Source organism: Scardinius erythrophthalmus, assembly GCF_964197995.2.
Source record: "Scardinius erythrophthalmus genome assembly, chromosome: 14".
NCBI lineage: Eukaryota > Metazoa > Chordata > Actinopteri > Cypriniformes > Leuciscidae > Scardinius > Scardinius erythrophthalmus.
Window position 1 is genome coordinate 12,915,820 of NC_138234.1, and position 25,871 is coordinate 12,941,690.

Sequence of the window (25,871 nt, forward strand, 5' to 3'; positions counted from 1 at the left end):
AACACTGAGCAAAATAAATATTTTGCGTTCATGTTTTCCATGCACAGTTGTTCCCGCCAGTTAATCTTAAAAAATGAATGCATACATGCAGAGCCGGATTAACGCAAAGGCAAACTAGGCACGTGCCTAGGGCCCGATTGGCGGGATGGGGCCCAGACAGAGGGACAAAAAAAAAAAAAAATAATATAATGTAAAAATATCCTATCTACAATTTATTTCAATATTTATTAATTAACTAAAAATAGTGACGATGTTTATCTTCACCATAGACTGTTACATTACTGCAGTTAAACCAATTAATGTGTCCGTTACAAAGCGGGTGCCGGCTTCTGAAAGTATGTGTAACGAACGCATCCATCAGGTGCTGCGAGGCAAAAGCCTAAGCACACAAAGAAGCACAGCTCAAAATGCAGGTGTGTGAGTTGTCGTCATCTATTTTGGAGTGATTGCAATGTATTCTAAATATAAACTTGTCCTGTAGATCAGCGTCATTTCTGTAAAAATCATTCACCGCTTTATTACGAGTTTAAAAGAGCGCGAGCGTCATTAACGTGCCCAGACGCGACGCTTTGAATTTGCGCGTACAATGAATGAATAACATCGCGTCGGGAGCTGACTAGTAAAAAAGCTACAAAATTAAAAGACAAGGCGTCTGTATTCTAAGTTAAAAAGCCAACACACTACAACATTTTTAAATGTTTCAAATAAAGGATCTCATGGGTCTATCTTCTAAATTCTGCTGATGATTAGATTATACCCTGACATTACGCCAATAATATCAGTTTATACATTTTCTTCTGCTCAGTAGCGATCGTGTCTTTCTCTTCCACTTGATTTGTGTATAGCATATTTAAAGTAGCAATGCGATATAAAAGCACTTATGCTCATTTACTGAAGTGGGATTCTGGAACTGTGAATAAATTGAATAAAACAGCAAAATAACAACAACAACAATAACATCTTCATTAAACAAAAAAGAGATTACCTTAGATAAAGTTTGATTAATATGTACATACAGTAGGCTACCGGTAAAAGTCTGGACCCATTACTATTTTTAATGTTTTTTGAAAGAAGTTTATTATAATGCTCTACAAGCCTGCATTTATTTGATCAAAAATACAGAAAAAAAACAGGAATATTCAGCAAGGATGTGTTAAATATATAAAAAATGATAGTGAAGACTTTTTTAAAACAACTTTTTAATAATCAAAAATCCTGAAAAAAAGTATCACAGATTATAAAATAAATATTAAGCACCCTTTCTAACATTTGATAATAAATCAGAATGATCACTTGACACTAAATTCAGCTTTGCATCACAGAAATATAAAGTATAGTAAAATAGAAAACCATTATTTAAAATTTTAATAATATTTCACTATATTATTTTTCTGTATTTTTGATCAAATAAATCCAGGCTTGATGAGCATAAGAGACTTCTTTCAAAAACATTAAAAATAGTAATGTGTCCAAACTTATGTACTGTGTAAGTAAAAATATACTGCTTTTAAAATTAAATGTTGTATAAATAAAAAGGTTAGGAATCATATTTGTTTCAAGTGTTTTTTTTATTGGGGGTGGGGGGCCTCCAACATGAATTTTGCCTAGGGCCTCCTAATGTCTAGAACCGGCTCTGCATACATGGGCAAACACGTGTCGTTATTGTTCTTCTGTGTTCCCGCTTCAGTCCCGCTTCTGCTTTTTCTTTCGCTTCAGCTTCTTCTACTTTGGCGGTTGGCAACCAGCTTGAGGTTCTTTTCCGCCACCTACTGGGGTGGAGTGTGAAGCCTCGATGAACGAAAGGAAGAATTAAATGAGAAGAAAAAAAAGAATGAAAAAAGAAGAAAAATAAAACTATATACTTATGATCAAATCTGTAATTCTTGAATATTTTAGAAGAATATCATAGACCCTTAAATGTTTCTGTGCATTCTGAAATATATTGTGATGTGTAATGACATTGATTTCCAAATCTCTTTGGAGTTTTTCAACAAGCGGATTTCTTTCTCTTTTATAGCTTTGCCTCACAGTGTAAAATCACATGTTCTGTTTCTGTTATTGTAACTGTTATTCTGCAGCAGTTTGTTTCACACTTTCCTATGCAGTGAATAATGAAGGTTAGTGTGTCCTATACAGAGCTGTGGTTATAACAGTATCTTCTCTTCCAAACACCCTTCTTTCAATCCCCTCTTTAGATTGAATACTGAATAGGTGTCTCCCTTTAGACTCTTTCATTCTTTATTCTTGCTATTTTTAATTCAAAATAATCAAAATCTTCATCCATATTGCTACTCCTTGTTTTTTCAAGTTTTTTCAGAAATTCTAACTTATTTCTGGCCTTCTTTTAAAAAACGTATCATCCAAGTTTTCAACGCTATGGATTTTAGCAAAGGTTGAAGCTTAGACTTCTGCATTTTCTTTATTTCTAATGGCCATTTCCCCTTTCTCTTCTCTTATATGAATCTGCTTATAGTTATTAATACCTTTCATTTACCTAATCATTCTCCATACCACATTCTCCAATACATCCTAATAGCTAGCTGCTTGCGACCAATCTGTAAAGGTATTTCTAGAAGGAATACATGCTCTTCTGGATCAGAACATGATTCTTTCTTAAAAGGTGACACCATAAATGAATCTCACAAGTTCACCAGATCATTAAACTTACAAGTTTGTGCTCGCTTTATCACACATGCAGGAAAATCAACCTTACATCTGTGAGGGACATCACTAGTTTCCTCTGGGATTTCTACCACAATAGGCTGGGAAAACACTTGACCACCAGCCAGGTCATTCCCTGAGATGAACTAAACTCAATCTGCCAGGAGTTGTGTGCTCAGTCATGTTCACATACCCGGATACCAAGTCTGACTTCAGAAAAAGTCTGTATAGAGGAACTTTCATACAATCGGCACCCACGCCACGAAACAGTAGTCTCTGGGGCCAGCGCTAGCACATTGCTTATAATTTATAATAAAGAGTGATTGAGCGGCTCATAATATCCAAATGTGTGTTATAGTATTATCGTCCTCCTCACTACTATAACCAGACTAGGGAGAAAAGAGTGAAACAGAATTCACACAACCTACAGTTTTAGGCTTGCTTGAAATATTTTTCTTTTTCCAGGCTTCTCAATCAGCGATCAGATCCTGCATCTATACAGTAGAAACAAACCCGCCGCCACTAGAGCGAGTTTTTGTGGATCTGCCCCCTCCATACGCCCCACCCCGGCTAAATCTGGTATTAGCATCCCGTCCTCTCTTCATCTGCATTTCAGAACCACGGACAGCAACTTTCAATCAAACCTCATACTGGAGAAAAAACTGTTTATAAACTCATCAGCAAGAACAGCCAAGTTTTCATGAACACAACCTTTGAAATCCTCCAATAAAATTAATTAGTAAATTTTATTTGGGCCTAATGGGTGGAGCTAGATATCTAACCACACCCTAACCAGAGAGGAGGAGCTGGACGTCATTTGACTCTGCAGTGACTTTTCAGTTGTATGACACTGCTTTAAAGCCACACCGCGGACTTTGTGACCTAAAGAGTTGACGCATACGAGTTATTTTAAATGATTCCTCAGGCCAATATACAGCGTTTGACACTATTAATGCTCCGAGCGGGGCTGCCCTCTTGAAATACCGCCTATGTAAGTTTGGAGAAGACGGACCGTCGTTGAGCAGGTCATGTGACCTGGAGAACGTATCGCTTTACGGCCGTCACGTGACCATAGGCTCTGATATACACGAATCCGCCGAGCGTTCTGTGTAGGCTGCCATCTTGTGGCGACGCCATTACTGAGCTGTTACTGGTATGTAAACAAACCTCCGTGATAACGCACCCTCGATGACAGCTACAGCCAGGCAGTATGACTTGTTGGGTTGATGATGTTAGACAGTGGCCTCCAGTGGCCATCCGATGATCAACAAAATGCCAACTACAGGTCACTGATAGAGAGGGTCAAAATTATCTGAGCTCCGGATGGGTTGGTCAAATAATGCACACTCTACCAGATGATAAACACAGGGGCTGTTTACACCTGGCCACTTCATGCGTTTTCTCAGATCGGATAGCTATCCGATCGTGAAAAGACCAGGTGTAAATGCCCTCTGAAACGCATTCGAGACGGATTTGAATCCGATCGCTCAAACCACTTCAGGAGGTGGTCTGGGCCGCATTCCAGACGAAACTGGACAAGTGTAAGTGCATCTGGTTGTTGAAACCACATATGTAAATTGTACTCCTCCCAAAAATGCTAAAATATAAACGTGTGAGAGCGTGTTATAGGCTATATGTAATGTTATAGCCAGATATGACGACGCTACTGGAACACGCGCGTCACCGCAGATGAGCAGCTGAGCATCTATTCATTAACCAACGTGCAAACTATCGCAAATCAAAGTGAAACTAAGTCGCAGACGCTTAACACCCAATCATCATCATTAAAAGTAGAGAAATGAAATGATCTTACCAGGGTTGTTGCCGCTCTCTCTTATTGCGGTCTTTGATTTAGACATTTTTAGCTGATGATCAATAAAATGCAGCTCATATCTGTTGCTTTCGTGACGGGCACTCCATTAAATCTGCATATAGCGCGGGAATTGAAGATCGGATTTAAATCCGTTTCGCAAAAACACATCGTTTTGATAAATCAGATAGCTATCCGATCTGAGAAAACGCATTAAGTGGCCAGGTGTAAACAGGCTCATAGTTCTAAAAGGACCTGTCCGATTTTCACAGACCATTAACAACACTCATACTGTACAAATAACTCTGCAGAGGAAGAATAGGAAAGTTGTAGATGTAACGTTAGTGACAGTCGTAAATCGCGGGCTGTTTATTCCAGTGGACGCAACCAAACCAATAGGAGGCAATGGCGCAACGCTACTCAGCAACAGCTCAGTTATGGCGCCCGCTTACTTCCGGTAGTTTCGCCGGATTCGTCTATCCAGTGGTGCCCAATAGGTCGATCGCGATCTACCAGTCGATCGCAAAGACAATGCTGGTAGATCGCACATAATTTTAAAATATGCTTTTGTTAAATTTGTATAAAAATAAATATAGCATTGTCCTTCCTTCTTTTAGTTTCTGTATAACTTGCACTTGACGAATGAATTTTTACCAGGCGCGATTTTTGTTTATTCGGTTGTCATGACAACTAGCCTGCTTCTGCTTTTCAGCTCAAGAGCTTCGGAGAACAGAGCTGGAAAGCAGAAGCAGGCTAGTTGTCATGACAATCGAATAAACAAAAATCGCGCCTGGTAAAAATTCATTCGTCAAAAATTCATTGGAATTTATGAATGAATGCCATTCATTCATTCATAAATTCCAACCATTTGAATATAAACTGTTTGAAAATGATCAAAACACCGGTCCACCATGACTGATGACAATGTGGAGGCCTGTTTGAGACTAGCTATCAGCAGCTTCTGCCCAGATTATATAAAACTGTCTGATTCCAGTCAGTGCAAGTCATCAGAATAAGGCAAAATGTTGTAGGTATTTTGAGTTTAGTGTTAAAATTGAATATCAACAATGAACATTTTTTTCTTCTTCTTAATTACAAGATTACATTAGTAGCAACAAGCATTTGAAGTGTTTTTTTTTTTGTTTGTTTTGTTTTTATTAAACTGTGTTTTTTAGTTGGTAGATCTCATTGTGTTGATCATTTTAAAAGTAGATCATCAAACAAAAAAGTGTGGGCACCCCTGCTCTATACTGTCTTCTAGACTTTTGCGACAGTGCTGCGGCGCTTGTGGTCTCTAGGGGCGCTAGACGTGAAAGTTCCAGGTCTTGTGCCCCTAGCGCCCGCAAAAGTTCCGCGGTGTGGCTTTAACTGATAAATAGCACCATCTAGTGGGTTTCTGAGAAACAGCAGCTAAAGCAGTCATAGCACTGCCAGCTCAACAGGAAACATCAGACAGATGCAGCACCTCAAAAATAGAAATCATGTCTGTGAACTATGAAGACGATGCAACAACTAGGAGTGATCAAGCAACACATTTAACACCTAAATGCAACACATTTAGCCTTTTCAGCAATGTGTTCTTGGCGTCTCATGCCTTTGGTATCTAATGAAGCCCATAAAGGGACATGGTGGTGGAAAAAATTGGGATGGAAAAAAAAAAAAAGTTTTCAAATCCTTTACATTCTCCCGAGAAACTTTACGTTGCCTCGAACTTGGACTCAGTGTGAAAATTATGTCATTGCATGTGAAGGTGATCGAGATTATCTCATCAGTTATATTATTTGTTATATAACTACAGTGTCTCATGGATGATCTTGATCAATTTAATGAACATCATATAACCAACATCCTGATTCATATATACCCTTCTTTATACATCTGCTTTGGGAACCTACTAAAGCCATTAGATGATTTCTATAGCATAAAAACAGTAAATCAAAGGGTTAAAGGCCACTGAGTTTTTTTTGTTTTGTTTGTTTGTTTTTGTTTTTTGCACAGTGAGTGGAAACTTCACACAGTCCCGTACTTACAACAGATGAGAGTTATCATTTCTCTCCCTCTGTCAGAAACAGTTTCTCGTCATGTTTTTTTTTAAGAGTCTTAAAAAGCTGTTTGGACATGAAGAAACTTTTCACCTACATGTTTAACACACCTGCTCTGAATACACACTCTCACCTACAAGATGTTTGTCCACCCAACAGATCAAACCACATCTCTGAAAACCGACCACAGCTACTTTCAGTTTGACTTGGAAGATGAACTTCAGTGCAGCCGGTACTGTGAGATGCCAGTTGTTTTTAACTCTGTATTTTTACAGGATTCACACAGACTGAGTGTTTTGGTGAACAGTGTTATTAGATCAAGCTCTGAAAAGGAAATGTTTCACTTGCTTGTTTTGTTCTGTTTCTGCTGCTGGAGTCCAACTGGTAAGTTATAAAAACATTTTAATGGTTTAATTTATTTCCATTTCGGCGCAATAAATCTGCTACTACTGTTCAGATTAGATTATTTTCATCTGCTGCTATCTTTACCAGATGAATAATTATGGCAAGAAACTTTGAAATTGGGTTCCTTAATTTATTTTTCAATACTTGTGCAGTTTTCATGAACAGACAAATGTTATGGAAATTCATTTGTCAAAATGCGCATGAACCCTGAGAGCATCAGAGAATCAGTGAGCCTGTTTTATCAACTAGTCTAACCGTCTTATTTATTTTAAAAAAATTATTGAAAATATCCAGCATAATTAAACTTGTAGCTTCATGCTGAAGTTATCATGTATTTGTTTTCAGTACATTATGTAATTTTAAGCAATGATTTTGCTCAACTGTAGATAACTTTAAAACAGAGACCAAATTATTGGTTCATCTATAACAACATCTGTCTGTTTATATATCTCACATTTAATTCTGTGTAGTATATCTACTGCTGTTGTGAATGTATTTCAGTTCATCTGTAAATGACACAAACTACAGCTGATTTCAGGCTTTGTAAACCAACGAGAGTCTTAATCTGTTTTAAACCTGTTCATGTTCTTCAGGTGTGTTTGGTGCTGAGATAAATGACATACAGTCAGTGTCAGTGATGGAGGGAGATTCTGTCCTTCTACACACTAATACTAAAATACGTAAAGGCGATGACATACAGTGGAAATTTAGAGATAAAAAGTCTCTTATAGCAAAAATCAGCATTGAGAACCAAATCTTCCCCACACGTGGTGTTCCTGATGGGAGATTCAGAGACAGACTGAAGCTGGACGATCAAACTGGATCTCTGACCATCACAAACACCAGAACTGAACATGCTGGAGTTTATCAACTAGAGATATATGGAGTGAAAGTGACATCAAGAACATTCAGTGTTTCTGTCTATGGTGAGTAGAGAGCATTTGTTCTGTCCTATTATTATTTTATAAACAGTACCTTGACCTTTAAACTAGCATAATTATTATTTTTTATTTTTTTGTAGTTTAAAAATAATAATAAAAATAATAACAATTTAAACACCCAAGGTCGCTTCACAAAGACAGGTTAAGGACCAGAACAAAATAAATATCACTATCAAAGCACAATATGCCAACCAAGAGATACAAACAAAGAGGGACTCAAACAAATAACATATTAATAACAAGGTACAATTTACAGACTGAGTGTTGAAGAGTAATATTCGGAGAAAAAACTCTTTTTTTTCTTTTTCTTTTTTTCAGAATATTACTCTTAGCTCTCAGTCTGTAAATCTCCCTCCATCACTGACACCGACTGTATTTCAAGAGCATAAGAAACTAACAGGAACACAAGGCTAAAGTCAGATAAGTAAGGTTATGGAGAGCTTTATAAGAGAGGATTAGTGCCTTGAAGTTTAAATGCAAGGAAACTGGAAGCCAATGAAGGAGGCAATTGAAGTAATGCTCATTCTTTCTTGTGTGAGTGATCAAGCGGGCTGCAGAGTTTTGAACAAATTGTCATCGTTTAATATTTTTAGTTGAAAGGCCATAAAGAAGTGAGTGACAGTAATCTAGTTGAGCTGTGTATTACGGTTTCAGCACCCTGCTGACTAAGAGAAGATCGAATATGAGACATAAAGCTGTATTTACCACTTTAACAATGCAATCATTAAATGAAAGAGTGGAATCAATGAGATCAGTTAGATGTCAAACTGTGGTATAGGGGGAATTATCAAGTCTCCATCCAAATCTATCAGTTGACCGGAAAATTTAGATACAACAGATTTAGTCCCTTGATGCAAGCTGTTAATGTAGGTGGAGGAAACACTGAGGCTAAAAATGCTAAAAATAAATCTGAATGTAATCAGCATAACAGTGAAAGTTAAAGGGGTGGTTCTGAGTAAAATCAACCTAGGGTCCTTTGCACCATGACCTCGAGCCAAACACTCAAAAACAGCTCAAAAGCTGAGCTGAGGTTTAACAGAAGGAGAGTGCTAGCCAGAATCAGAAGCTTTGAGGGATCGTTAAGAACATTAACCAGGACTGTTTCAGTTCTGTTTAAAGGACGAAAGGCTCGAAAGAACGAAATTTTCCGATCAACTGATAGATTTGGATGGAGACTTGATAATTCCCCCATACCACAGTTTGAAATCTTGCTGATCTCATTTATTCTACTCTTTCATTTAATGATCACATTGTTAAAGTGGTAAAGACCACTGGTATATACATTTGTTTTGCCTCACTGTCAGATATGAGTCAAAGGCTGTGTTAGTAATTATAATCTCATGACTAACAGTGTCAAAAGCTGAGATGAGGTTTAACAGAAGCAGAGTGCTAAGAGTGCCAGAATCAGAAGCTTTGAGGAGATCATTAAAGCAACACTAAGTGACATGTTTTACCTTAAAATAATGATTCCAAAATCGTATCAGTGGTTCATCAAGTCGTAACAGGATGAAAGGCACTTCTGGATTCGCTTTGCGAGTTTGCGGCCCTATATCTGCTATAACCACACTGTGCAAGTCTGCCAAACCGGGTCGCGTTTCTGTAGTTCTAATGAGACATAAGAAAACTACAATTTGACTTGCTTTATGCCAAGCGTTACAATAGTCATTATTTCGTTTTTCTTCGCAATACATCATACATTCATAAAATCATGCATCATACTCTACCTTGTCTGTGGACATCGTTCATTCCAAAGCCGGTGCTAGATAAACAGCGAGAGTGTGTGCGACGGTAGGCTGCGGGCGGCGAAATTATTTACGACAGCTGTAATGGACAATTCCGCTTCCAACCTGTAGGGGGACCGAAGAGGAAAAGTTCCTTAGTGTTGCTTTAAGAACATTAACCAGGGCTGTTTCAGTTCTGTGTAAAGGGCGAAAGCCAGACTGGAAAGGCTCAGAGGTTATGTGCTGTTAAATAGGCCTGTAACTGGGAGGAAATAACTTTTTCTAATATTTTACAGAGAAAAGAGAGGTAGAAATAGGCATAAACAGCACTGAATAAACCCTCATTCAACACACTGAACTGAAAATTATATTATTTGATTTTTCAATATTTCTCTTTATTGTCATGTTTTCCAGCTCGTCTGCCTGTTCCTGTCATCAGCAGAGATTGCTCTTCATCATCATCCTCAGCATCATGTTCATTGTTGTGTTCAGTGTTGAATGTGTGTGATGCGACTCTCTCCTGGTACGCAGGAATCAGTGTATTGTCCAGCATCAGTGTGTGTGATCTCAGCATCAGTCTCTCTCTACCTCTGGAGGTGGAATATCAGGATAAAAACACCTACAGCTGTGTGCTGAACAATCCCATCAGCAACCAGACCACACATCTGGACATCAACACACTCTGTCACACATGTGCAGGTACCACAGCACTGATGAAATTACTGTTTAAGCACTCATTCACTTAATGACTGTCTTAATCATCTCATCACTCTCTCCTTCACTTCGTCCATCCTCCAGTGTCTCTGATAGTGTTGATCTCTGCTGTTGCTGGATCTCTGATGATTGTCTCTACAGTCGTGATCTTCAGCATCTGCAGGAGACGCAGAAAAACTGATCAAGAAGGCAAGAGTTACATACTGCTTTTAAGAAGTATTATAACATACAATGATTATAATTAGTATATAAACAAATAAGTATGATAACAAATACTAATACATATTTGAATTGTTTTTGATATCCCTATATTATATAGATAGAACTAAATGTATAGTGATTTTGTTTAGCAGTTTCTGTATATTACATTATATGTCTATATCTATAATGACAAATCTACATTATTTCAATGATAAAACAACTTTTGTGTAAAGATGCTGCATTCTGCTGGTGTACAGATGAACATTGATATGAATGACGCTGTTTCACTTTGAATTTTTATGATGATTTAATTTCACCATATGAAGAATGCGGATGCTCTAAACATCCTGTCTGTATTTGATTCATACATAATCTGTAAATTTAAAGATAAACTCATACTGTGTTTGGAACTTTGTGCATGTGAAATTTGTTAATGCTGTTTTCAAAAACTGCAGCATTCAATATTTAATCGCATACATTAATGCTTTAACTCACAGATGAGACTGAGTTTTGTTGCTTTAATGCATCTATTGTTGTTGTTGCTAAAACAGTTCAGACTCGTGAAGAAGAGATGACATACGCTATTCCCACATTCCACAAAAGGAAAGCACATAAATTGGTAAGAGAATATATTCCTAATTTATGTTCTGTGTCTCTGTATAAATTTAGCAGTGAGTCAGATTAGATGTGTGTGATTGTGTTTTTGTATAATGATCCATCAGACACAACAGCAGATTAACCGATATGTATAAAAGCCATGAGATCTGTTCCACACTGACTGCTCTGAGACACAAAGGTTGAGATCCAAATGCAACTTTTATTGAGTAATCCAGAATAAAATTACATTTTTTTAATTTATTTTTTAAATACATTTTTAAAGCAACTGAGAAGCATTGAAAGAGTGCATGATATTACATATTATATTATTATTATATATTTTAATCTTAAACAGTCTAACAGGAAACTGAAACCTTCAGGAAATGATGCAACAATGATGCAAATGACAGATGCATTTGCATGACAGCCAATGAGCAAATGCATTTTTAAAATCAGTCAAACCTAACACCATAACTGCATTTACATTGACCAAGGTTTTTTTTATTTTTTTTATTGCATATCTGGCAGATTGGATCTTGTTACAGCAAAATCTCATATTAGATCAGATTTTTAGTGTCCAATTTAGATTTACTTCAATATATTTGTGAATCATTGAAGTCAGAAAGTCACATACTATGTCACAACAAAAGAATCTGTCTAAGATCTCTCTGTCTGCTGTAAGGCTCACACTTCTGATGTTTGTTTTTAGTATTATCATCTCTTGTTATGTATTATTTTACAGAACGTTAAAGAGGAAGACCACGTTGAGTATGCACCTATTGCCATAAGATGATGATCAAACTGACAACCCACTACACGTTTCATCAGGAAATCACAGCGGACATGCATTAGGATCATTCATAAAGTGTGGTACTTTAAGATGGACTCCTAAAACTTTTTCACAGGATTTTTTCTTTTAAGACTTTTTTAGATAACAAATTATCTAAATCATATGGCACATTGCAGCATTTTCATGTTTGACTCTTTTTTTTTTTTTTTTTTTTGGTCTTAAAGAGACCATGTGTGTAAATCTCTTTCTCTCTCTTTTTTTTTAAAGTGCAAAATGTAGATGCAAAAAAATCACCATGAGGAGTGGAGACTGCTGTGGTCTCATTTATTCACATCTGTACAGAAATGTGGTTTGATCTGTTGTACAAACAAGTTATGCATGAGCTTGTAACTGCTATGTGTTTGTGTTAATGTCGTGTGAGAGTGTGTATGAGGTGTCAATAGCGTGTGGTTAAAGGTTTTTTTCCATTCTTGCTCACATGAACCCGTTTGACTTGCTTTAGACAAAACAGCTTTACTACAAAATACTAAATCCTACATAAAAAAATTCTCAAACCAAAAAGAGATGTTACTGTGTGAATGTGAAATATGAAATATGGAAAATACTCCAATATTTATTTGTATTTTAATTAATTTATCTTTAGTTCTGATTATCCGCTTGTAGCATGACACTGAAGTAATAACTGATCACTCCTAAAACTCCTTTCAACAGATACTAACACCCAATGATAAAAACTCTGATGACAAATCAATGACACCCCTTACATATTTTTTATGAGGTATGCATAAAGTATGACACCTACAAGAAGTCCACAATCTGTAGAGGTGTTTTTTGAAGTGAAATGTCACACATCTCCAAAATGCTGCAGCAAAATAGAGCTTCGTCGTCTTCTTCATTGGTTGTTAACGGCAGCTTGCATCCTTGATGTTGCATTACTGCCATCTTTTGGTTCTAGTTATTTCCCATATACTTCATTCATCATATTCTTGTCATTAGTCCCGTTTTAGTTAGAAAGAAAATCAAATATTTCATTCCTTGTTCATTCCTACTGCAGTCCATTATACTATTTACTCCATTTCCTATTAGTCCTATTTTTTCCATGTCTTTTATCATATCTATCCTCTGTAATTCATATTTTGAACAATTAATAAGCACATGTTCTACAGTCTCAGGTATTTTGCACTGATCACAAAACACAGCTGGATGTTTCCCCATTATATGAAGAGTGCTATTTAATTTATTATGCCCTATTCTTAGTCTGGTTACAATAGTCTCTTCTCTCCTGTTTCCTCTCTTGTTTTCCACAGTGCCGACTCTTTTTTTAATTGAGTAAAAATGTCTTCCTTTTAATTCTTGGTCCCACCTTTGTTGTAATTGTACATATAATTGTAATTATAATTGTAATGTGTGTGTGTGTGTGTGTGTGTGTGTGTGTGTGTGTGTGTGTGTGTGTGTGTGTGTGTGTGTGTGTGTGTGTGTGTGTGTGTGTGTGTGTTTTATTTTTTATTTTATATATATATATATATATATATATTCTGACTGGCTTGACCGTAATCTAAAACTGACTCCAAGACATTAAACATAATCACACTGAACAGGGTAAAACTCATTAGTCCCTTTTCTCAAGAGTCATGCTCTTGCAAACTAGCTAACTTTCAGGGAAAATGTCTTTAACAACTGAAACAGTTGGAAGATTAGTGAAGTCATTTAAATCAATTCATCCAGCAATTCATTAGTGTATAAAACAGTTGGCTGTTTTGGCAAAAGAAAAAGATGAACCACAAAATGTAAAAAAAATAAATGAGAGACAGATGTAGATGCAAAATACCTGGACAATTATAGTCAAACACCAGACACAAACGGGCTGCCTGGTGAAGATCTGCTCCAGCTCGGGAACTGCCACCTATACAGCAGACGAACAAAACACCAGTATCGAAGTCTGAAGGAGTAGGCTACGTCGAAAAAATACTTTCTTTGAGAAATAATACAGTTAGCAAATATGCTAAGGTGTTCTGGTTTAGTGTGTGGTTACTTGGGTGCCATTGGTGGTTGTTGTTTAGCCTACTGGTTAAAAGAGCCGGAGTAGAGATAGCCTAGGTTTCACAGACACAGAGTCGATCATGATTGACGAAAAACATAGGCTGTGTCCGAAAACTGATCATGCTGCCTTCGGAGAACGCATTTCAAGGTCGGACTCGGAAGGCATCATGGCACGTCTGAATCCAATGTTAGTTTCACCGTCTCCTGAGATTCCTTCATCTGATCGATTTTTAAAGGCAGCACAGATGTATCCTTCACTGCCTTTGTTATCCCGCTATCCTGTGCTTTCCATTCTGTGCCAGTTGAGCAAGAAAAATTGTGAAAGTTGTGGCTGGTCGTCAGTGTGTGAATGTAGATTTTTGATCAACGTTAACTTTTCCACTTATGATTTCCAGCAAGAAATTACTATTGCAGGCCTAGACATTAAAGGGGACATATCATGCTAAATCCACTTTTTTAGCCCTTAAATGCATTTTGTTGTATATTTGGAGTGTTTAGAAGTACAGAAAAGTTGAAATTATTCTCTTCAGGTGCTTCGTTGATATCTTTATATTCTGTTTTGGTCATATTTTTCAACCTGTTCAGATTTTTCTGTTATCTATGACGTTTTGTGAACAATCACGTCACAGTATTTGCAGCGGAACTGCCAAATAAGGACATTGACTTCCAGCCCAACACTTCGAGCGATCCGCCATTATTATTTCTCGCTGCAATTTTGTAGTCCAAGCTAAAAGATGCAGAAGTTACGAGAGGGTAAGTTAAAATGTTCGGTTGTTGGATGTAGTAACCCATACGCTTCATTACACCGTCTAATGTAGATGAACTGCCGCGCTTATGACAGTGCGCATGTTTAACTGAAAGAACGAGCAGAGAGAGAGAGACCCGGTCGCGCGCGCGTTCACTCTCTCTCTTCAGACCCTGGCGAAAGTGTAAACCTTCTCCATACTAGACGCTGTCTTGCTCTCTCTCCCTCGCACATATTAATCAAAATAAATCGACACGGTGGTAAAAGGTCGGAAGACCAAAGTTTCATGTGTAAATACAGTAAGTAACACACCATTGCGATACATCCATATGAAGACGTTGTTCTACAGGTTCGTCGTCTTCATTTTCATCTCGCTCCGTCTCCGGACTCTGGCTCGAACATGTAAGGCTGGCTGGACAAGTCTTCCGTTGTTGACATTTTGTTAATAACGTGTGAATAAAAAGTTTCTGTGCCGCTATAATCGTATCTCTGCTATTAAACTACAAAAATGGCCGAACGGGGTGGAGTTGAACCTCTACAAACTGGAGAGGGGGCGGGGTATGATGTGTCTCAATTGTATTTAAAGAGACCGCACCAAAACGAGTTGATGTCAGACGCACACCAGAAAAGGGGTAAAAAGGGGGCCTGTGGAGCTATAATAATGAGGAATTCAGACCCAAGCATTGCAGTTCTGCTTTATATAGACTACAAATGTATGATTTATATGTTAAAAGGAACGATTTAAAAGCATGATATGTCTCCTTTAAATATTCTTTTAGTTTTCTCATAAGCTCACTTTATTTCACTGTACATCATTAAACCGTTACGCTGCCTCAGAAGTATTTCCAAATCAGTTTTGTGAGATCCCTTTTTGTGCAGACGCTGCCAGCAAAGTCATTGTTAAAAGTCATTGTTGCCTCACAGCGAGGCAAGTCACATATGTTTCGGACGCAGCCGAAGTTTCTGTCTAATCAAGTGGGAGATTCGCTTTGCGTCGGAATGTTAGAAGTTCGAACCTTGACGAGTCATTCAAGTAATATGAAGGTTTTTGGAAAGGAACATAACATAGTGGAAGTCATGGTACACTGATATTTCAATGTAAAAAAAAAAAAAAAAAAAAAAAAAAAAATATATATATATATATATATATATATATATAGCCTATATATATTTATATATATATTTATATAGTACTCCGTTAGATAAAGGATTTAAGTTTTTACGCCTCCTATTTATTCATGATTATGGTATTGCTAATGGCACCCGATGTAGAGTTAGCTAACTATCAGTAAGTTAGTTTAGACTTGTATGCTTTCATAATAGTTTAACCTTTTATATTTGCTGGCAGACGATAAATCAAATGAAGAGCATTATTTTTTTAGAATATTTTTTTTTCCTGATACTTAAGCATTCATGACATTTTAATTAAAACAGAAATAAGAATTGTATTCTAAAAAAAGCGAAAAATAAGCTACCTCAGAGATCACCTGTAGATGCGTACGGTAGTGCAAACTGGAAATGCTTATACCAGTTTTCCGGTTCGAACGTTGGGCGTTCCGCATAACCCCTTTTCTTTACTAGCACCATCTAGTGTCCTAACCAGGAATTCACCTTTCCTTGGTTAGCCTTCACCCTCATCCACTATAAATACGACATAATTTAAAAAACAAACAAAACAAAAAAACAGTCGATTAGACTCATGTGTTTATATGGCTAAGGATTCATTTAAACAGCTTGTGTGAATGTCAAAGGTTCAATCCTAAAACGTTCAAGATGAAAGTTCAGTCTATGTTTTGTTAAAATCACAATGATCACTCTATAAATGATTCACTAATTGCATAGGTCAGTTATTTCTGATAACAAACTTAAAATAATTGCAATTATTATCAAGTTTTTTTTTTTTTTTACAGGTACAGCTTTCTGAATTTGTGACTCTGGGAACAGATCCCATAATCCACATTAAGCAGGATGAACCTGAGAAAGAAAGAGAAATTTGAACAATTAGAAATCTTTTCCCATTGTTCTGTCACAATGGGTTGCAGAAAACTCACGATAGAGTATCAAACAAATACAGTATTTAATAATCAATAAAGGCTTAGGCCTTGTCCACACTAATAATACATTGGGAACAGATATTTTTCTCTACGTATTGGCCTTCCGTCCACACTGACATGGCGTTTTTGTCCTGTGAATATGAGCTTTTTGTTGTGTTGTGCCTGTTATGTGTTATTCACTTTGAAGATATGTTACTTTGCACACTCTTCATATCACAGTCCTGCAAAGATGGCAGAAACTGTACTCACAAATGCTGATATGGCAAAATAATGCGGCATATAATGGTGACTAAGATCGACCTGGACACATCAGTGAATGGTGAGATATTTTGCTAAATAAAATCAAACTATCAGAAGAATAGCATGAGAACTTTGTCTGTATGTTCCATCTGTATCATCTCAGTGAGCTTTTATGAGGTTTCATGCATGTGCAGTCAGGTGAATTTAGAGTTTATTATTTCAGTGTGAATGAGAAACTTTTGGAAAATGCATGAAAATGTTAGTGTGAGTGTTTTGAAATTAAAACACTGTTTTCAAATGTATCTGGATTAATGGAGACTTAGCCTTAAATACACATTTAGTAATCAATGAAACGGCGAACAGGTGTGAAACTCAAATCAGCAACCAAGATAGCTAACATAGCAGGAACATGGGGAAACAGGAACAGAACAAAACCAAACTAAAACACAAATGAACCATTAGAACTTTACTTAACCCTAACAAACAGATTATGTATAAAACTGGGGTCAAACATACTTTTTTTGATTATTTCCTGTTCATGTTCCTGGAATGTGGTGGTAGAGACTGGACTGATAATGGACTGGACACATATACAATGATTTACTCCTAAATATTTACTGATTGCTTAATGCACACAATTATTTATTCCACATCTAAGAAATGTGACTTATGGCTCTTACAAGAACCATTTATTTTTGCACATTTCAACAGTGAAGGCATTTAGTAAAGTGAACATATTTATTATTAACATGAATATTGTAATATTCATGTTTTATCAATAAACACATTTATAAAATGTGAAAAGCTTATGCAGCAGCCCTTGCTGGACTTGAACCTTCAACCACAACCACAAAGCTTTAATGTGTTTTCTTTGCTTTGACACTCCAAACAAACAAAACAAAACCCAAAACAGGACAGGGAAATGTTTCATTTCTCAAGGATTCCTCTTGTTAGGGGAGTAACAGCTGTAAGACCCAGGACCAGATATGATGAAAGAAGACCAGGAGTCGTGAGGTTCAATCAAATAAGTATTATATTTACTGCTACATATCACGAGACCTGTACAGAGCATTCAGCGCATACACAAAAGCAGAAGGGAATAGCAGTTCTTCCAAGGTTGTAGAGGGCCTGAGCTCATTATTATCAGGACAGACTACCCAAAACATACTGATAAAACCTTCCCTCCTCAGAAAGAAGTACAGATAATGTTCACTTTATTCTTTAGAAAAATACACATGAAAGAAGTACAATTCTGTGAACCAGATCACGCAAGTCACGTAGAGGTTGACCCCTGTAACCTTAACTTGGTCAGCAGAAAACAGACATAGAGTCATCTGATGAGGGTCTTCTTCAGGCATGCCCTATTAGCTGGTTTCCCAATACAAAGAGCCTGTTCTCAAGGTCCTCGTTCAGGGCACTAAAGATTAGTCACAGACACCATAATGCACTTAGAAAGAAACTGGTAGAAATGCTGACAACAAAATATGATTAAAACTATATGTGAATCACTTATTGAATACAGTAATGATTATATAACTTGATTAGTACTTGTTGTTATAGGAATAATGTAAAAACTAAAAAGGATATAGATATATTGAAGAGACAAGGGATTCTGACCCCACCCCTTCACTGTTGAAAACACCACTTCAGGCCCCGTTTACACCTGGTATTAAAATGTTGTTCAATCAGATCACAAGTGGACAACGCTAAATACAGGTGTAAACGGGGTCTAAAAAATGTTGAGCTTGTCCACTTTGGACCACTTCCAGAGGTAGTTGAAAAACACATTTGACCGGATTGCTTTAGTAGTGTTGCTCATGTGGTTGAATATGTTCAAACAGCCACAAAAGACCAACTGCTCTCCGTCTAATGACCTAATGCTTAAACATTATGGGAAGAGCTATAGCCAGACGAGATTTAAACTCTGTCTGCAGAAGACTTAAGTTTGGTTTGAAGATGAAAAAACATACCAAGTGCAATGTTCTCTCACCATTCCTGATTTCTAACACACACTCACAGCGTTCGGCTGGTCTTGCGTCTGTCAGAGCAGAAAAGAAAGCTGATGCTCTCCATATGTTTCTCCGTCGCCTGCTTTTGAGTTTATGTAAATTGCGTGAACTTGTGTCTCTCTCGTCTACTTGTGGTCCGATCAACCAAAATGCATCTTAATACTAGGTGTAAACAGGGCCTTATAGTTGACCAATCTGGTTGAAAAAGGGACTTTCTGGTTAAAACAGGTAGGGACACCAGCATCCAAAACTCAACATACTGGCACTGTCAAGATGTCAACAATACTAAAATGGTAAAGATGTAGCATTAACAGTCTTTTTACAGTATCTGTAGCACAGACTTAATTTAAGACCTGTGTGTTGTTTAACTGACAGTTGCCTTGTTGTGGCATTTACACATGATCTGTGAAGAGCACTTGCATCTTGCAATATTAATGATTATGAATCTGATCAAAATAGATCAGTGCATTATTATATCTTGTAGAACAAATGCTGTTGCTAATGGTAAATAGAGTTATAGTGATAAATAGAGATAATCCTGCACTGTTCCGGTTGGGATTCCTTTAGTAGCTCTTATCCACTATTACAAACTGGAAATCCTATTGATGATCAGCAGGGATCAGTGGGAAACTTTTTTGATAAGGGAATTGAGACTTCCACACCATTCCTCTGTAGGAAAACACACATTTACAGAAGGTTAAAACAAATGTTTTTTGTTTTTTTTTCCTCAGAGGTTTGCTGAATCCTCTTTATTCTTAAGTAAAACTAAATTATTGGTGTTTCTATGCAATGATTTCTGAATGCAAAAACATGCTGAACATTCTGCTGATAGTTTACCCAAATATAAAAATTCTGTCATCATTTACTCACCCTCAAGTTGTTCCAAACCTGCGTGAGTTTCTTTCTTCTGTTGAACACAAAAGATATTTAAAGAATGTTGGTAACCAGACAGCAGACACTGACTTCCATAGTAGGAAAAAAATACAGTGGAAGTCAATGGCTGCAGACAATTGTGTGGTTACCAACATTCTCTAATATCTTTTGTTCAAAAGAAGAAATTCACACAGGTTTGGAACAACTTGAGGGTGAGTAATTTTCATTTGGGTTAACTATCCCTTAAAGCCTCATTCAGACTGTCAGTCCAAATCAGATTTTTGTGCATATCCGATTGGAATCCAATCATATTTATCAAGTGTGAAAGGCAAAAAAAAAAAAAAAATAAATCACATGAAATAGGATTTTTACAAATCCATTTTGGGCTACATGGGCTACATTCACACTGTGGTTTGCAATAGAGACATTGTCGTATTTACATGACAATGTTTATCCACTGTGCTTTGTCTTCTGAGGCAACAGCAGAAAGTTTCCTAAAACAACGTCTGACGTTTACATTTTACGTGGTGTGATAAAGTCACATTTTAATCGGATATGCACAAAAATAAGATTTGGACTGACAGTCTGAAATCCTAATCAAACCACATTTCTGGAAATCCGTTTCAGTCTGACCGCTCTGATCAGATGTTACGGTTTTTGTCACTGTCGCACGCCATGTAAAACGTAAATATCAGACGTTGTTTTAGAAAACATGCTGGAAGTCGCTAATGAAACAAAGTTGTGTTGTTGCAAAATGCCAGACGAGCAGAAAATGACAATATAAACATGACATGCACTGCGTCTGCAATCAAATACTTCTCTACTACTGTATATAGTATGCGAAAAACAGTACGCCAACATAGTAGTATGTCCGAATTCATAGTATTCTAAAAACAGTAGGCGTAAAGTACCCGGATGAACTACTACTTCCGGTGAGATTCTGAAGTGTCCCTTTACTATGAGGCCACAGGAGCGGGTTTGGGAATTGAGGTGAAGGGACGTAACTGACTCTGGTAGGTCACATGACAATAACAACATGGCGGATGCAGTACATCCGGAAAGTTTGCAAGTAAGTTTGAATTAAAATGTAGTTCCTACTTACATAGTACAGTATTTTACATACAGATATGCTCTAAAACTGACGGAGATGACAGCACAGAATAAATTCTGTTCGAAATAAATAAAACAATTCTGCCACTGCCGTAGAAGATGCTGTAGCCCTGCCCGGCAGATACACATATAGACAGTATTTATTTACCACTGACCATATGTAGCCACTGCTCTGGACTACTGCGTCTATCTGTATTGCAATCCTTCTATGTTGCTGTTGTTGTTGTTTTTGGCGCATGCCTACCAATGCAATGCATATATTCAGGAAAACAAAAGAGCGACACAGGACACACAAATCGGATCTGAACAGTTGCGATACTGGACAGTCAATAATTTAGATAATTTTTTTACCAATCGGAAAATAATCGGATTTGAACCGACAGTGTGAACGTAGCCTTAGACTTGTGAGAATTGCAGATCTCACAAATCAGAATCGGTTGTAAATTCATTTTTTATTTTTTTTAGACAGACGAGGTCAGTGCACATCTTACCTTATCAGGATTGTTCTGCCTCGTGATGCCTGTATAAACAACAATAACAAGAAAACTCGATTAACTCAGATTACTTTGGTTAATTTGAATAAAGACACACATTTTTTACGATTTTTTTGTTCAATAAATCTCATACTTCCATCCTGTCAAATCAGCTGTATAAAATACTTGCCATCTTGTCCTGCTTGTGTAGATTTCCTGAGGCGATAGTAAATCACAGCAGTTGCAGCCACGACCAGCAGAACAACAGCACATATTCCTGCTACAGCTCCTGAAGACACACCTGAATCTGGAACAGATAAAGTCATTATTTATCTGAGTCATTATTACCAGAGCTTGACTAAAAATCTACTTTAACAACATACTTTTGACTGATATTTATACCCGTCTAATTTGGTCATCAGTGTGATGGTAATTTACTTTATAAATGGTGCCATCTGGTGATTTTTTTTTTCATGAAACTGTGTGTTTACAGGAAAACTGACAAATATTTAGCATTTTTCTTATTAACAATACTTAATTGCAAAATTCATAATGTAAACAAAACTCAATGTAACGAGAAGACAATAGAAATGGTCTCAGTTATATTTTAATATTGAGTCAAATCTCAACTTTTCTAACAGCCACCAATAAACATGTACAGGGTTGATTTACAGTAAATATTTCAATCGGTTTCCTAAAACTCCAAAGGAAAATGCACTGAATGATTACATGATACTCACCAGTGACATTAACACTGAAACTCTTAATGCTGACATTCACATTGAAGCTCCTTCTGATGCTGAATCTGCTGCTGATCAGTAGTTTATTGCTGGTGATAATCCGTAGTTGATAAACTCCAGAGTCTGTGTTTCTGGTGTTTGTGATAGTCAGAGATCCAGTCTGATGATCCAGCTTCAGTCTGCCTCTGAATCTCTCATTACACTGATCATCTGTAGAGATTGTAATGGAAAATTCTTGCAAGAATGAATACTTTTTGAATGATCATTTGATTCAGAGTGTCTCTTACGCAGTGATGATGATGTTAATGAATATTTTTGCCACAACAAGATCTTACTCTGATTTCCAGTGATGTCAGCGATGAGAGTGTCATTAAAAAACCACGTCATCAAAGCATTTGGGTTTTTTGTTACACCAGAATCTAAAGTAGCAGATTCTCCCTCCTTCACTGACTTCACTTCATCTCGTTCAGCAGCAGAAACACCTGAAACACAAACCAACAGATGTTGGAGGATCTACTTGCTGAGAAAACTCTACAACAATATAACTGAAATATTGATTATAATACAAAAAAGACATGAAAAATGACATTATATGTTTTCTCAACTTTCAATCTAAAAAGCAGAATTTTACCAATAAATGATGTGCTAATGTCCTTATTAAAAACTAACTAAAACCCAATAATTATAAAATAATAGATGCATTTAAATCATAAGAAAGGATGATCCGGGATTAAATTATGAGAAATTGTCTTCTTCACCAGAATAAAACTAACTGATAAAACTAATGGACCACCAACTGAAAGAGATTAGTTTTAAAACATTCTGTTCTGTTTAATAATGCAGTTAAAGAGAAAAAGCAACTCTGAATGTCACTCTTATAATAAACACGATGTGATTTAAACACATATAACCTTTTTTGTTCAATTAAATGCTTTTAAACATTCATTAAATGACTCACCACGAACAGAAACACTGAAGGAGTCTTCAGTGATGTCGCCACTGTTGATGATATGTAGTTCATATTCTCCAGTGTCTGTGTTTGTGATGTTCATGATGGTCAGAGATCCAGTCTGATGATCCAGCTTCAATCTGTCTCTGAATCTCTCAGTGCCTTCATTACACTGAACATCTGTACAGATGAAACTGAGATCTCCAGTGATTTGAGCTATACGAGTGTCATTAAAATACCATTTAATGTCTTCTTGTTGGTTTGTTTGCACACCAGTGTGTAGAGTGACTGAATCTCCCTCCATCACTGACACTTCATCTGCACCAACACCAGACGCACCTGAAAAAGAAAAGAACAGTTCATTAAACCAAACAAAACTACACAACAAAAAAAGGGCTGTTAAAAGTTTTTTTTCTCAAGATCAGAAAGATTGTGAATAGAGAAATATGTCTGGATTCATAATGTAACATGCAAACAAACAGCAGAAGAACATCATTGATTTACACATTCACTCATCAGACAAACATACTCAGACTCATGGACATCATTCAAACTCACATTCTGATATTAACGGCTTTCCCTAAACATATTTGTGGATTCATACAACCAATTTTCATAGATTCATATAGACCATTTCCAAAAATTATAGATACATATTATCCATTAAAACATTTGGTGCTATAATCGGAAAATATTGCTTTAAAATGATAAAATGACATTCAATGTAGCATATGGATCAATTTATAGTGATTTAAAAGATTTCAAGTTTCAAGAAGAGAGCAGCAATCTTTTACTAAGAAAACAATGCTCTAGGAGCAGCAGTGAGCACGTGGGATAAATTGCGTAGCCATGGATACAATCTTCTGCTAAATTCGTCATTCATTTTCATGGTTGAGTAGAACAGAGACTGTAATATAAAATGTCTTACCATGTGCGAGTAAAAACAACACTGAGCAAATGCAATATTTTGCGTTCATGTTTTACATGCACAGTTGTCCCAGCCACTTACGGTACGATCACAGTTCTGTCGCGCAGCACTCCTCTATATTCCTATGTCAAGCGACTTTGACGCGTCCTTAAAGCATTCCGGGAAGGCGGCGCTTCATTTGGAAAATGATCGTTTGGACTGAAAATGAATGAATACATGACAGTCACGTGTCGTTATTGTTCTTCTGCTTCTTTGGTGGTTGGCAAACCAGCTCGAGGTTCATTTCCGCCACCTATACGCTGATTTCACGCAGCCGTTATTTTGAAATCGAAAGCGAGGCTCCGGTGGGAAGAAAACCGGAAGTGTCGCCTTTAATCATAGGAGACTCGTGAATGCGATGGCGTATTGTTGTGTTTAATGATGTTGTGTCAATTCTAAAACTGTACATACATTTCTTTCATACTTTAGACTGTATACAGTGAAATTTATTAATAAATAAAATATATTTTTTTCTATATAATCCAGAGAGTAAAAAATGAAGCAGGAATGAACTATATACATATCCTATATTAGATAATATCTTCCAATAGTGTAAATCGCGGCAGCAGCTTCAGGTTGGTAGTCCAAGGCATTGTTGTTTATCTGTACTTCCGGGGTTCTTCCCACCGGAGCCTCACTTTCAAGTTCAAAATGGCGGCTGCGTGAAATCAGCGTATTGGGATGGAGTGTGAATTAAGCCTCGATGAACGAAAGGAATAATTAAATGAGAAGAAAAAAGAAGAAAAAAAACTATATCCTTCTAATCAAATTTGTAGATCTTATAATATTATTATCTAATATTTTAGAAGAATATCATAGACCCTTAATGTTTCATTGCATTCTGAATATCTTGAACTGTAATGGCAGTGATTTCCAAATCTCTTTGGAGTTTTTCATCAAGCTGATTTCTTTCTCTTTTATAGCTTTGCCTCACAGTGTAAAATCACATGTTCTGTTTCTGTTATTCTAACTGTTATTCTGCAGAAGTCTGTCTCACACTTTCCTATAATATGCAGTGAATAATGAAGGTTAGTGCAGGGCCGTTTGAAGGAATTTGGGGACCCCAAGCAAAATGGACATTAAATACGATAAACAGTGATTCTGGAACAGATCTGCGTCTTCCTTATCCCGTTAAAAAACATATTATAGTATGTAACCATATTCCGTCTGTTCGAATAAAAAGTTGCACTAACTGTTTGTTACAAGCATAGATATCATATATAAACGCTAGATGTCTTATGGCGCAGTCACTTCCGTTCGGCCATCTTGTCACAGGCAGGCTTAATGTAAGGTGAATGATCAGCACGCACACAAATCCTCTTATCTCGCTGAAATCTTGACGGATTTACAAACGGTTTGGTTTCTTACAAACGTCATTAACGTGGCTATAATTCCGAATGCTTGAACATGTATGTTATAATTATTCATATGTATGCATTGTATATGCAGTGTCATAACTACATCTCTGACGTTTATAACAAACCAAACCGTTTTGAAAATCGGTAGAAAATTGAGCAAGTTATGGTTATTTAAAAGTACATGCACCATTAAACGAGTGAGCGAGCTGTCTGTGGCAAGATGGCCGCCACGTGCGGACGTCGACCTCCATTGGCCAGCAGCGCGCACGAGACATCTAGCCTTTATATGATATCTAAGGTTACAAGCAGCATTTGCTGTCAGGCAGGTAGCTACCATAAACATATTTTTGCTAGCCTACCTGCTGCAAAATTACACCATTTGTACAAGACAAGTAGAGCTATTTTATCCAGTGTAATTTATCACTTACCAC

General features: G+C 36.8%; 1 protein-coding gene across 10 annotated transcripts; it reads right to left on the minus strand.

The window, feature by feature from the left end:
* Nucleotides 1–16,353: 16,353 nt before the first annotated feature.
* LOC308701686 (uncharacterized protein) lies at nt 16,354–24,386 on the minus strand. 10 transcript variants are annotated; one of them, XR_014031496.1, is made up of 8 exons: nt 24,044–24,386; nt 23,125–23,454; nt 22,502–22,648; nt 22,167–22,376; nt 21,617–21,733; nt 21,445–21,473; nt 19,369–19,639; nt 17,979–18,624 (listed from the first exon to the last, which is right to left on the minus strand). XR_014031496.1 is itself a non-coding variant. In XM_081384081.1 (8 exons), exons 2-8 carry the CDS (start codon nt 23,417–23,419, stop codon nt 19,580–19,582), a joined length of 765 nt encoding a protein of 254 aa, XP_081240207.1. In that variant the 5' UTR covers nt 23,420–23,454; nt 24,125–24,289; the 3' UTR covers nt 17,979–19,579. The 10 variants fall into 10 exon arrangements, 8 of the variants coding, with proteins under 8 accessions (XP_081240209.1, XP_081240213.1, XP_081240212.1 ...); XR_014031497.1 differs by having other exon boundaries at nt 24,125–24,320; XM_081384081.1 differs by having other exon boundaries at nt 17,979–19,639; nt 23,125–23,295; nt 23,389–23,454; nt 24,125–24,289.
* Between the last annotated feature and the right edge of the window lie 1,485 nt (nt 24,387–25,871).

Bases quoted from the DNA above. Each gene is read 5' to 3' on its own strand.
- LOC308701686 (XM_081384080.1), bottom strand. From the start codon at position 24,092: ATGAACGCAAAATATTGCATTTGCTCAGTGTTGTTTTTACTCGCACAT. The intron at 23,455-24,043 runs GTAAGACATTTT...TTTCTTTTTCAG, and splicing joins GTTGTTTTTACTCGCACATG to GTGCGTCTGGTGTTGGTGCA. The intron at 19,640-21,444 runs GTAAGATGTGCA...GTTTTCCTACAG, and splicing joins GGCAGAACAATCCTGATAAG to AGGAATGGTGTGGAAGTCTC.